This window comes from Bidens hawaiensis, unplaced genomic scaffold, assembly GCF_021521415.1.
Source record: "Bidens hawaiensis isolate Kalapana, Puna unplaced genomic scaffold, B.hawaiensis_p1.1 tig00012283_1, whole genome shotgun sequence".
Taxonomy (NCBI): domain Eukaryota; kingdom Viridiplantae; phylum Streptophyta; class Magnoliopsida; order Asterales; family Asteraceae; genus Bidens; species Bidens hawaiensis.
In genome coordinates, this window is record NW_027491999.1 from 368,921 (window position 1) to 382,405 (window position 13,485).

Here is a 13,485-nt window from a genome sequence, read left to right on the forward strand (position 1 = left end):
AGATGAATTAGCTCAAACAAAACAAATAACTCATGCAAGGTCAAAGTATGCTAATAGTATTAGTCAAAATAAAACACAAACAACACTAAAAAAAAAAAACCCTCTAAAATATTTAAAAAATTATAAAACAAAAAAAACGAAAATTTTAAAAAAGTAAAAAAATCAAAATTCTTATATTTCATTCCGGTTTCATTAAAAAAAAGAATTTATTTTTTTCTTTTTAATTCGTATTATACCTATACACATATATATACTTTAATTTAATCTCTAGATGTGTAATGTACGCATATGTACTTTATCATTTACTTTAAATTATACATATGTGTATAGAAAAAAAACATATGTGTACATATATATGTACATATTATGCATATATGTATAATTTAGCTAAACCAAGATTTTTTTACGGTTTTTTTAGAAATCGGGATTATAAATATGAACTTTAGTTTTTTCACTTATTTTATTTTTGTGTTTTTTTTGTTTTATGATTTTTTTTATTTTTGCGTTTTTTTGTCCAAAATGGTTCTCATAGTTCTCAACACATGATCCTGATCCTATATATATACACACACACACCGGAGGTCACGCAAAAGTTAATGGTTGCATTGCATGGATGAATGCATGTATCTCTCACACCTCAAATTATCCTAAAATTATGGATTAAAGGCAAACTCAAACTCATAATCGAAATCTAGCTGATTTGATTTGATGGATGCAATGGATAATAGTAATGTTACTACTACAGAGAAACAAATGGATAAGAAGGAGCGAGCCAAGGAACGTAGAGAGAAACGTCGTCAAGAGATCTCTCTAATCCGTTCCATTCCTTATTCCGATCATCAGAGGTATATATATATACATTAAGCATTTCGTCTTAATTCTCATTACTACACGTTTATTTCAAAGTTTGACCGTATATGGGGCGGTCCCACACCCGTCCGGATAGGGTGGAACAGTCGTTTTGACAAGAAAATTTATAAGTTTGACCGCCTATGGTCATGAATAGACGTCCGGATATTGGACCAATGCCTTTCTAACCAACGGTTTTCAAAGTATGGTCAGAACATCCGGGTATCGTTCAAATGGTCGTTCTGATCAACAGTTTTCAAAGTTCGACATTTTTGATCAAAACGAGTGCTTTGTGTAAATTGTTAGATGGTGTGAAATCAAGTGGGGTTGGTGTAGCTATAGCCCTTTCCTAAATCAAATCCATATGAACGAAAAATGAGACCTTCAAATTTGCAAAGGATACATCACATATACTTTTCAAATTAGTGATTCTCTCTTTGTTAGATCTCGGTTACGCAAACACACACACACACACACACATAGTAGATTAGTAACCGAACACTAGATAAAAGATTTACGTGTTTTGGTCTACGCTGACTATGTCCACATACTGCAACCAGCTGGATTTACTATACTACTAGAAAATGGGTACCATTGCTACGAAAATAATTATTTCGTCACAGTACACGGATGTTTTAATAGAGATTCTAACTAGGGTTTACAACTTGTTCACAAAAAACATAACTTGGCTGCCACTTTATGTGGTTACTAGTTAATTCACTCTGGTAACACAAAGGTGATGCATAGAGTTTTATTATTGTATAAACTGTAGGTGGTGGTCTGCTGAAACAATAGCTATTGTGACTGGTGCAAATCGAGGAATCGGATTTGAAATTGCACACCAGCTCGGGTTGCATGGGTTAACCGTTGTTCTTACTTCAAGAGAGACTGCTGTAGGTGAAGAATCAGCAAAAGTACTTCAAGAAGGCGGCTTAAAAGTAGTCTTCCATCAACTAGATGTTATAGATAAAGCATCTATTGATACATTTTGTTCCTGGATAAAACAAAACTATGGTGGCATAGACATTTTGGTAATATCATCACTTGTAACAAAACAAGCAATGAGTTCATATTGTTTTTTTTCCTTTATTTTTGAGTTCTTTTTGCAGATAAACAATGCAGGATTTAATCATAATATTGGGTCAGAGAATTCTCTTGAATTTGCTGAAAAAGTTATCGCCATTAATTATACCGGGGCCAAGAATATGATCAAAGCTGCAATCCCTTTGATGAAGGCTAACCCTGCAGGTGCTCGAATTGTTACGGTTAGCTCGCGATTGGGAAGACTTAATGGCAGGAAAAATGTAAGTATTTAAATTCACATTTAACTTTTGAACTTATTCATTCTGGATTATTTGTTTTACTTGAATATAATTTGTGAAACTTGATGTTAAGAGGATTTCTGATGATGCATTAAGACAAAAACTAGAAGATGTCGACTCGTTATCCGAAGAGTTAATCGATGGAACAGTGAATAAGTTTTTGGAACAAGTGAAAGATGGGAGTTGGACTAGTGGAGGATGGCCACAAAACAATACAGATTATTCACTGTCGAAATTGGCGGTGAATGCATACACGAGGTTGGTGGCCCGTGAACTGGCGGGTCGACCAGAAGGTGAAAAGATTTACATCAACTGTTACTGTCCGGGTTGGGTCAAGACCGCCATGACTGGCTGGGCAGGTCTGGTTACACCTGAAGAAGGTGCTGATACAGCGGTATGGCTTTCGTTGCTTCCGGATATGTGTATTAGTGGCAAATTCTTTGCAGAAAGACGCGAGATACATTTCTGAAATGTGATGTGGAATATATGGAAGAACAGTTTTGATTTAATGGTAACTTTTGGTGTAGAAGGTTCAAAAATAGAATAATGCAAATCTTTTACGGTGTCTCATATGCTAACGTTCGTTTTATCATTTCCCTTGACCTGGGTCGGGTAGGGTCGTGTCGTGAGTCGTTATTGAAGTTCAAGTGGTTCACTTAAAATGCTTGGTCCACTAGATAGAGGATTTAGTCATGTGATTTTATATAAATTAAATGTTTTATACGTTTACATTGTGTTTTACTTGTACAAACAATTAACCAGTTCATAGATTTCACGAATTTGGGGTGTAAACGATCCTAGCCGAGCTTGAGTTCAATTAAGCTCGAGCTTGGATTGTTTACTTTATGAGAGCTCAAGCTCTACTCAGCTCGTTTTGAAGTTTGAACCCTAATTCTAAAGCTCAAGCTATGCATAAAAAAATTCAAAAGATCAGTAAGGCAGACATTATTACTGTAAGAGTGTAGAATGGCACATACATTTTACCAAACTCATTTAATATACAAAGATACGTATCATGTCAACCATGGTAAGAACAAAGTCTATAAGATTCAAAAATCATCAATTCACTTTGAAATCTACACTGTAAAACACTAAAACCCAACAAAAACCATACATTTTATAAACTCGAAAACCATCATTACCAAGGCTTCAAATCAGCTAACGGACCCGCAGTCCAGTTCAAAACCTTCTCTCCTTTCCTCAAATAAACACTCTTATCATGAGGCAATTTACGGGCCAAACCGTTCAAGATTTGATGGAAAGCATCACCCGGTTGAGCGGGATGAGGAAACAACATAGCTTGTTTCATTGAAGGATTAGCCAACAATCTTTGTTTCCTTAAAATAACTTCCGTTGGAATTGATGTCAAAATGGTGTCCAAATTTGGAACATCCTTTTCGTCTACATAAACTCCGATGTCTTCCCATGGAATTGCATCAGCAAAAGGCAAGACGATGTCATCTGCTATGATGACGGGAATGCAACCGAATATAACTGCTTCAACCAACCGTGGACTCCATGGGGCCCACCCGAGTGGGCATAAGCAGAAAACGGCTCGTTGCATGTCTTCGTAGTATGTTGTTGGATGTTCGGTTGAGATGTCGAAGAGTGGGTTGTCTTTGAAGTTTTCCCACACTGCTGCTCTTGCTCCTCTAAAAAAGATTATAAAACGAAATTTGCATCAAATTTTAGAAAATGATAAGGATTATTCATGAATATAATATATATACATAACTAACTATTTTTAAGAATATAGAAGGCATGTACCTTGCATAATAACCACCTTCGGGGTCGTTTCCAACATCATAAAACAAGCCTCTAAAGTAGACAAAGATGGATCGAGGAATACTTGGAGGGATTAAATGGGACTGCATCTTTTGAGGCGGTGCATATGGGGGCACTGTGATTGAACCGTCTTTTAAGCAAACATGATTCTTTTGACCAAATGTTTGAACCAAAGTAGCTCGTTGGAGTAGATGAAGAATCCCTCTTTCAATGGCTTTTTCTTCCTACAATAAGCTTCAATATTTAGATATAGTAGATTTATTTAAAAGCAAATAAGACCCTTTGATTGTGTGTATAAAGGAAAAACTTATTTTAAGAATTTAAGGTGAAATAAGTTGCTATTTATAAGCAACTTAAGATTATTATTTCAAAATTATTACTTTTAGTGGATTCAATTACAAATTCACCCCTAAGGGGATATAAGTTGTTTTACTTAAGGCAATTATCTGCTAATAAGCATAAGCTATTTAAACAAGCAATCCCAAATTCCCACCTAAAAATAAACACAAAAGTCCCTCAAGACTAGAAATGGTAATTTCGACACATAAATTTATAATTATAAATTGGCCGGTTAAGGTTATGTTTTATCTCTAACCGGTCAAACAGGTAAAAAATAGCCTTGCAACTTTAAGAAAATGACAATTTTTTAGACAAATTCACCATAACCCCCCCCCCCCCCCCCCCCCCAAAAAAAAAACAAACAAAAAAAACAAAAAGCAGTTCAAGACTAGATATAGCATTTTCGACATATCTACTATGAATAGGCCAGTTTGGGTTATGTTTTATATCAAACAGGTCAAACAAGTAAATAAAATAGCATAAATCAAAATGGTATGATTCTTGCCTAAAGTATCTTGTTGTCATCTAATTCAAATATATTAGACCGATATTGAAATAGTATGACTCTTGGAATCAAGCTTGACAAACTAATTACTAACAAAAAGTAGTTAAAATTTTGATGAAAAGTGTTTAGGGGGGCAAACTGACCCAACCCGAGTGCCTGACCTTGACTCAAGCCTACAACAAGAAAGATAAAGATCCATACTTGATAATGAAAACAAGCACCAAAATCATGCGGCACAATGAAAAAGTGATCAGCCCCTTCGGTCCGATTCCAATAAGGCCAATTAGAAGAAATAAGTTGAATCGCACTTCTCATCATTCTTGGTGACTTAAATGGTAATGGCAGCCCATTTGGTGTCAAATCACACGTGGTGTAAACAGGCGTGTAAAACCAATCAGCTTCCTCTGGATTAAGGGTTCTAACGGGGCTCGATAACAGGAACCTGTGCATATAAATTTCAGCCGCAAACATGTGGTTAAGACACCGAGGGTCTTTTTGCAATATTTTCTTGTTGTATTTGCTCGGTAACTCGTAAACAAAAACCTTTAGCCTTCCAACTGGATCATCTTCTAACACATCACCAGCACTACCTATATTATTTCACCATTTGAACTAGCATCAGCACAAACTTATGCATTTATGGGATCTTGATTAATAAAATTACCAATATACCCCTAAATTTAATTTGCCCAAATCAAGTTCAAATGAAACCCTAATTTTCAAATCTAAGTCTATCATACTAATCATCAATTGACCAAAATCAAGAAACTGAAGTGCTTAAATTACCTGAAATTCTTTCGGTTTTTTGACCTTTACGAAGCTCAAACGCATCAAGATTCAACACAAAAGCAGATAAAACCAGCAAAACAAAAGCCCAATTCAAATTACTCATCTGGGTTGTCTTCAATTGTTGAAATCAATGAACAAGAAGTGTAAAAAGATGATCTTTTTGGGAAATGAGTGAGAACCCACAAGCTATTGGTTACTTAAATGGGCAGAGAGATGGTTGGAATGTCATCAGATTAGAGAAGGTGGTTGTTGGAATCTGATGTTTAAAAATTGGGTATTTAGGTCAAATTGCTTAAAGAAACAGGGAGGAAGAGGAGAAGGAGGCATCTGAGTTGGTTTGGTTTTGTTGTCAAAGCTGTCGTTACACATTTCTTTCTTTCTTTCTTAAAATATAAACATCTTTGTAGATGAGAGCATAAATTATGAAATACTAGTTTGATTTTGAAATGTAGGTTGTTAAATGTTTTATTATTAGTTTAACATAGTGTTATGCTGTTTTTCTTTTTTCTTTTTTTAATAGCAAATTTCTTCTAAACTTAGGGAGTTCAGTTGTCCCACTCTAGCATGTTGTTTTAACCGGGTCAAGCTGGCTTTAGAGTTTGGCTAGAGCATTCTTTCGGAAAACCATACCGTCGGCTGCCATTTGACAGTTGTTGTGTCGCCACAAGAGCAAAACTCATTGGCGTAACGCATGGTGGAACGAAAGCCCGGGTAGGCTCGGGATTCAGACCGACAACTAGAGGTGTATAAAACCGGTTCTTTCCCAAACCGAACTGGTTTATAAATCGAATAAACCGAACCGGTTTGGTCAAAGCCTGGTCAAAACCAGTTTGACCCAAACCGGTTTAGAAGCCAAAGAGGCCGACCTGGTCCAGGTCGGTTAGGTTTAGAGCCGGTTTGATTTTAAAACCGGTTTGGTTGTTCAAAAGAGGGAATCTGTACCAAATCAGTGGTTTGGGTCGGTTCATGCACCGGTTTGGGTGAAACCGTTTTTCTTATCAAACCAGTCGGTTTGCCATGAACCGGTCTCAAACCGCTTGTTTTTATACCTCTATTGACAACCTTACATAAGGCCCAACTCAAATCATTCATTACTATAATCTATAAAAAATGACATAAGTAAAGATCAAACTAGGATCTCTAGTAAAAAAAACACAAGCTTACTGCTACTATAAACCACAAGTGGTTACTGTTAGGCTGTTAGCTCCTCTCTTTATGATTTGAATGTGACAAGAAATCTTCATATTATTCTTTATTGTTACTATTATGATTAAAATACTAGATTGATTTATTAACATCATATTTCCAACTTTAATACCAACGTGTTGCACATTATAAATTATTCAAATCTCAATTCTTTTATTATATTTCTTCCCAAAGCATTACGAGATAACTTGAAATCGTCTGATCATTACGAGCTAATTCATATTTTGACCTTGATTTCTGTTGTTATCATGATATAATTTGTGGCATACAATTCTTGGTTATGGTCTGACTTTGTGATTAGTAATGTGTTTGTCTTGATGTTTACATCGGAGGTAGGTAGAACTCGAGCTACGAATGACGTACATTATTTTTTCTTTCTAAGCTCCGGGTGTTTTTGCTTGTTAAACCTTTTGACTAGATGATCTAAAACCCTTTTTGCAAAGCTCAGTTTCCTTTTATATGGCACAGCAGTTGGTGTTATGGTTGTGATCTTGTCTAATCGAGATTAAGGTCCAACATCATTGCATGTGAGAATTCATTATCATGGTTTACCCTTCGCCTATCGTGTATATCTCTTCAATAAATTGTGAGTCGAAAGCCATCACCTGAGCCTTCATCACTTGAGGCCTCGACTGTGTAGATTCGCAAAATGCTTTCCTTTTCCTGTGCCACTGGAGGTTCTAGCTCCCGGCGGCATTCTTCTTCCATTGTTGCGGGCACTTCTACGATGAAATCAGCAAGCACCTGACCTTTTGCGGGTCAGGGTTTATATTATATCGCATGTTCCCCTAACTCTATCGCCCACTTTGCGATCCTGCCTAAGAGCTCCGATTTTCAAAGCACATTGTGGAGCTTGTAGTTGGTCAGGACATTGATTAGGTGTCCTTGAAAGTACCGGCGTAGGCGGCGGGAAGCCTGCACTAGCGCGAGTACCAGTTTCTTGTGGGTGGAGTATTTGATTTCTGTGTCGGTGAGTGTGCGACTGACATAGTAGATAGAAGTTTGTATTTTGTTCCTGTCTGCCATTAGTGCAACGCCGACAGCCCTATTTGAGGCGAAGAGATGCAACATGAGTACTCATTCGGAAGTGGTGCTATCATGGTGGGGAGTTCGATCAATCGGGATTTGATCTCTTGGAATGCAGATTCCGGCTCTAGGGTCTAGCAAAACTGTGTCTTTTTAGGCAGTTGCGGAGAGTGAACACGAATGGGAACGACTTATCAGCGTGGTTTGTTAGAGACTTATTTAATGCCACAAGGCACCCATTCAATGTTTGCACCTGTTTTATTGTGGCGGGTGATGCATCTTGACGATGGGTCCCACTTTTTCAGGATTGGCTTTGAAGCCATCCTTGGTGACAATGACGTCGAGAAACTTGCCCTCCTCCATTCCTAAGGAGCATTTGCCCAGGGTGAGCTTCTTGTTGATCCCGCGAAGTGGGTTAAAAGTCTCCTTGATGTCTTTCAACAACGAGGGCTCTTCTGCATTCTTGATGACTAGGTTATCCATATACACTTCCAAGTTTCTTGATCCTTGAACTCCCGATCCATTAGCCATTGATAAGCAGATCATGCATTCTTTAATCCGAATGGCATCATTTTGTAGCAATATGCACAAGTTTCTGTGCAGAACGCAATTTTATCTTGGTCCGCGAGGGCCATGTGGATCTAGTGGTACCCTTGATGGCCTCTATCCTACTTAGATGGGTTTGGGGATCCTACCTCTATAGTCTTCAATGAACTTTGAGCTAAATGAGGTGTTGTTTATGGAAGAGAAACATTTTTCCTTGTCCTTATATTGCATGTGTTCTTTGTGGGTTATTTATTTATTTATTTTTATCATAAAACCTCCTCATTTTTTATATGTAGGGTAATTCGCATTCCTTTTGTAGATTGCAACATGCCATCTTTTTGGGAATTTGGATGCTTGTATCTTGTTATAAACGAGCTTAAACATGTGATTTTTTTTACCGTATCTCGTGAGGATCAACTCACTTTACCTTCGCATTTTCGATATAGTAACGGAAATATGGACTTTTAGAGGTGACAATCTAACAGAAACCAAGACATGTAGCGGAAACATGAACTTTGGATCTAATCATGAAAACATGAAATTTAGAAGTTGTCTTATAAGAAAAAAAAAATTAACATTAGCTTGTAATAAAATCGAAACACACGTGATTGCTATCAATATATCAAAATCTAACAAAAAAATGTGTGATTAGGTAGGTAAAAGATGCAATGCAAAAAAATAAATAAATAAAAAGATAAAGTAGGGGTGTATATGAGTCGGTTTGATTCGGTATTAGTTCGAACCAAACCTAAAACCAAAATTTTGGTTTTGCTTTTATGAGAACCTTTTGTTTTCGGTTTTCGGATTTGCTATTTGAGCTTGAATTTTTGGGCCCGAAAATATTGGCCCAGAATAGTTAATTTGGGCCTAAATCTTTCGGTTAATTAATAAATAATTGATTATTATATATTTCGGCCATACTATTTATTAAATTCTTATAAATTACTTAGAATGTAAAATAAAAAATTGCATATCCATAAATTAGTTTGGTTTGGTTCTGTTTTAATTACATGCAAAACCAAAAGTTCGGTTTTTTATGATACCATAAAACCAAACCTTCATTTGTTCGATTATTTTGGTTACTGTCATATACACTCCTAACATATTAGTCACTTACCCATGTCAGAAGAGAAAATTTGCGAAGATTTTCAACCAAAAAGGAAATTTAAGCTCCATGAATGCAAGTACAAATAAATGGCCAAATGAGCTAGTCTAAAGAGTTGGAAAACTCATCCCGGTCTCTACCTATTGAGACTAGTGTATTACTTGAGTTACACATTTCTTTTCATCAATCACCTATTCATCCTTTTCTATATTTTCTGACTTACTGTAATCAGCAAATGCACTTTTTTTCAAACTTACCATCATTATTCATCTTCACACCTGATGAATTATTGACACGTATAAATCTAGGTATGTAAGAACACCTTTAATGGGAGGTTTGTGAGCCACGTTCTATAGATGCCTACTAAGCAAACAACCCCCAATCTAGACTCCGCCATTGTATAGCAAGTCTGCCAAAGTTAAGTTCGCCTTTGCAGACCTTGTTTTGGACTTGAAGGTGGGCCCCCTTCTTCTCACAAGCGTATTACATATGTTTTATATAATTTTAATATTTTTTTTAATTGAGTTTGTGAAGGTTTAGTGTTGTAAGGAAAATAAAGGTTTTTAAGAGATGCAACATGTAGAGGTGAAGGTTTTGTGGAGTGTAGCATTTAGAGATGCTCCTCTAAGATTTTATCTAAAGGCTAAAATAATGAGCATAACCTCCAAGGCTCCAAATGAGTTATAATGTATTCCATCTATGCGAACATACATAGAGCCCAAATAGGTCCCGATCCAAAATTTGAAAATTGTTTTACAAAACATGTATTTGTATATATATACTTTTTTAAAGATCTACCTCAATCACTGCCCATATAAAAATTTAGCCCATCAAATTAGGCCCATATTCTTAGCTCCATTGAGGATGGCGACAACTTTATAGCCATGTGATTTATGTATCCGCAATTCCGCAACCGAAAGAGGTTACACTTAACACACGTATTTTATTTTAGATAAAAACAATTATATAAATCAAACCCGAAATATATGTGTGTTTCATCCGGCCACCAATTTGTTATTACTTTTCTTTGTTCACTTTTGAAGTTTCTAAATAAAATGTTATATTTATTCATAAAAATGTTATTTTTATTTTTATTTTCTTAGCATAAATGCATGCATTGCTTTCTTACATAAATTATTAGAGCATTCTTGATCCATATTTTATCCTCATCTTTATAATTAAACTAAAAATCATTATATTTTTCTAATCATGTTCAATTAAATAATATTTTTCTATATCTTTATCATTACTTTTCCTCTTCCATTCTTTCACAACCATTTTTAATAAATATTAAAAAATAAATTGGTCAAAGTTATAAAAAATCATTATATTTTCCTTTTTCTTTACCCAAAACCACTCACAACCCCATCATTTGATTTGCAAAATCCTCTCGTATAATTTTAGAGGATGAGTAAAGAATGCCCTTAGTAATCAATTAATGCTCCACACATACAAAGCTACAACCATCCTCCAATATTTTGAGAATCTAGAGGTGGCAATATGAATGGGTTGGGTTGGATTTGGGTGATGGGTTAGGATGGGTTTGGGTCAGGATGGATATGGGTCAGAATGGATTTTTAAAATAGAGGGTTAGGATGGGTATGGGTCAAGATGGATAAAGTTAATCCATCTTAACCCAAGTAAAGGTTAAAATGCAAAGGGTTTCAACAACCCCTCAAAAAAATATTCAAAAAATTTAATAAAAAATTAATAACTCAAAATATAAATAAAAAACGCAAAATGTAAAATAATTAAAATGTCATCGCCGTTGTCCTCGATTCATAAAAAAAAAACTCGGTTTTGTCTCGGTTTAGGCTCGGGTATTTTTTCGGTTCATTTTTGCTTTTTTTTTCGTTTTGGTATCTATTCGGTTTCAATGTTTTTGGTTTTTGTTCGGTTTCGATTTCTCGGTTTCATTCGGTTTAGGATGGATATAGGTCAAGAACTCAAGATGGGTAAAGTTAACTCCTATCTTGAACCAAGTAAAGGTTAAAATACAAAGGATTCAAAAACCCCTCAAAAAAATATTCAAAAAAAATAATGACTCAAAATATAAATTGAAAACACAAAAAGTAAAATAACTAAAATATTTTCTCCGTATTCCTCGTTCATTAAGAAAAAAAAACTCGGTTTTGTCTCGGTTCAGGTTCGGTTTTTTCAGTTTTTTTTCCCTTCGGTTTTGCTTTTTTTCATTTCGGTCGGTTTCGGTATATGTTCGGTTTCAACGATTTCGGTTTCGATTTCTCGGTTTCTATTCGGTTCCGTGGGTTTTGTGAAATAAAATTGGATAAAACTTGTTTTAGCCCATTCTAACCTATAACCATAACTCACTAGTATTTTCCCAACCCATCTTGACCTTCTTGCAAAATTCTTTTGATCCATCCTGACCCATCTCAATTTTAAAAGTTATCCAAATTGACCCAAAACAACCCAAATGGGTTTGTTTTGCCACCCGTATGAGAATCAATATCATAATTCTTATTATAAGAAAGTAAGTGTATAAAAAGCATAATATTTATATATGTTTTAGGTATGACGAAAGATATTATAAAATAAATAATATTTTTTTGTCCTTTAGGCATATACGGTGTTGTAAATACCGGCCTGGGTGGCCGATTAATCGGAACCTAGGCGCTAGTCGGAACTCTAACGCCGTGATTTTGGCCAATTGAAGCATATAGCCGCTAGTCGGTCAATACCGGCCCACATCAGTCCCCAAATCGCCCAAAATCGGACCCAATCGGTCAAAATTGGGTCAAATTGCTAAAGTGGAACGAGTTCTAACCTTAATTTGAATCGATATTGAACTAATTTTGGGCTTGTCGTGCTGCACTTTTGATTATCGGAGATTGTTTACAGCTGCGTGAAGAACACATTTGGTCTCTAAATTTGGACCTTTATACATTAAATAATCCCAACTATGGCCTATTGATAAATATCAGTCCCAACTTTACACTTGCCTGCTGACTGTCCCAACTATTGATGTATTTGTTTTTAACGGGCCGCGACTAACGAATGTTAACTCCGTTAGTGATTTGCTGACGTGGACCTTCTTCTCCGGCCGGAAACTTGCCGGAAACCTGCAACTCGCCTCCATTCTCCCTAATATCGTTACACCATCTCTCTCTATCTTTCTCCTCATTCGAAACCTAACCAGCGTGCCGCCGTTGTTGTCTCCGGCGAAGTCCACCCTCGTTAATCGTGCACCATTTGAGGTAATTGACACATCATTCGACTTGTTTTTATCCTCTTAACAAAAGCCCTATGCTTATTTTATAAATCGTGTAACATTGATTTCAAATTTTTGAAAATAAAATCGGGTTTGGTATATAGGGATTGGCTATGAAAGAAGATGAAATCTACTTCATTTTTTAATTTCCGATGTCTTTTGAAGAGGGAGGGAGACGGTGTGACGATATTAGGGAGAATGGAGGCAAGTTGCAGGTTTCCGGCCGGAGAAGAAGGTCTACGTCAGCAAATCACTAACGAAGTTAACATCCGTTAGTCGCAGCACGTTAAAAACAAATACATCAAATAGTTGGGACGGTCAGCAGGCAAGTGTAAAGTTGAGACTGATAATTTACCAATAGGCAATAGTTGGGATTATTTAAAACCAATATTTCTAAAATTAACTATACACATATATAAATTTGAAAAATTATATATATAAATTCTAATTAATCCCAATTAATTCTAGGCGACACCCGACCGCTTGACTAAATTAAATTTGTGTTTTTAAATTAAAGTAATTACAATAAAAAAACATTATATATTTAAAAATATGTAACAAATTATGTTTTTCAACTTGCAAAATTAGATTTTCTGTTCTTTTTTTATAGGGTTACTGGATTTAAATAACTTCAATTTTCACTAGTTGGATGGGAATACTTCCTGCGAACAAAATGTTTACTATCACTTCCAACTTTTATCATATTTTCTTCTGGTATTCCCTTACCATTTAAAAAATGTCACATCATAAAAAACTAAGTTTCACTAGTTTGGTAGTGTCATAA

General features: G+C 35.6%; 2 protein-coding genes across 2 annotated transcripts; one reads left to right on the forward strand and one right to left on the reverse strand.

Annotated features, from left to right (window-relative positions):
- Window positions 1–579: 579 nt before the first annotated feature.
- LOC143540602 (uncharacterized) lies at window positions 580–2,648 on the forward strand. Its single transcript, XM_077033618.1, has 4 exons — window positions 580–845; window positions 1,622–1,880; window positions 1,959–2,153; window positions 2,245–2,648. Exons 1-4 carry the CDS (start codon window positions 709–711, stop codon window positions 2,638–2,640), a joined length of 987 nt encoding a protein of 328 aa, XP_076889733.1. The 5' UTR covers window positions 580–708; the 3' UTR covers window positions 2,641–2,648.
- Window positions 2,649–3,230: 582 nt separating this feature from the next.
- Window positions 3,231–5,816, reverse strand: LOC143540620 (putative beta-1,4-xylosyltransferase IRX10L). Its single transcript, XM_077033630.1, has 4 exons — window positions 5,587–5,816; window positions 5,002–5,390; window positions 3,939–4,180; window positions 3,231–3,823 (listed from the first exon to the last, which is right to left on the reverse strand). Exons 1-4 carry the CDS (start codon window positions 5,690–5,692, stop codon window positions 3,310–3,312), a joined length of 1,251 nt encoding a protein of 416 aa, XP_076889745.1. The 5' UTR covers window positions 5,693–5,816; the 3' UTR covers window positions 3,231–3,309.
- Between the last annotated feature and the right edge of the window lie 7,669 nt (window positions 5,817–13,485).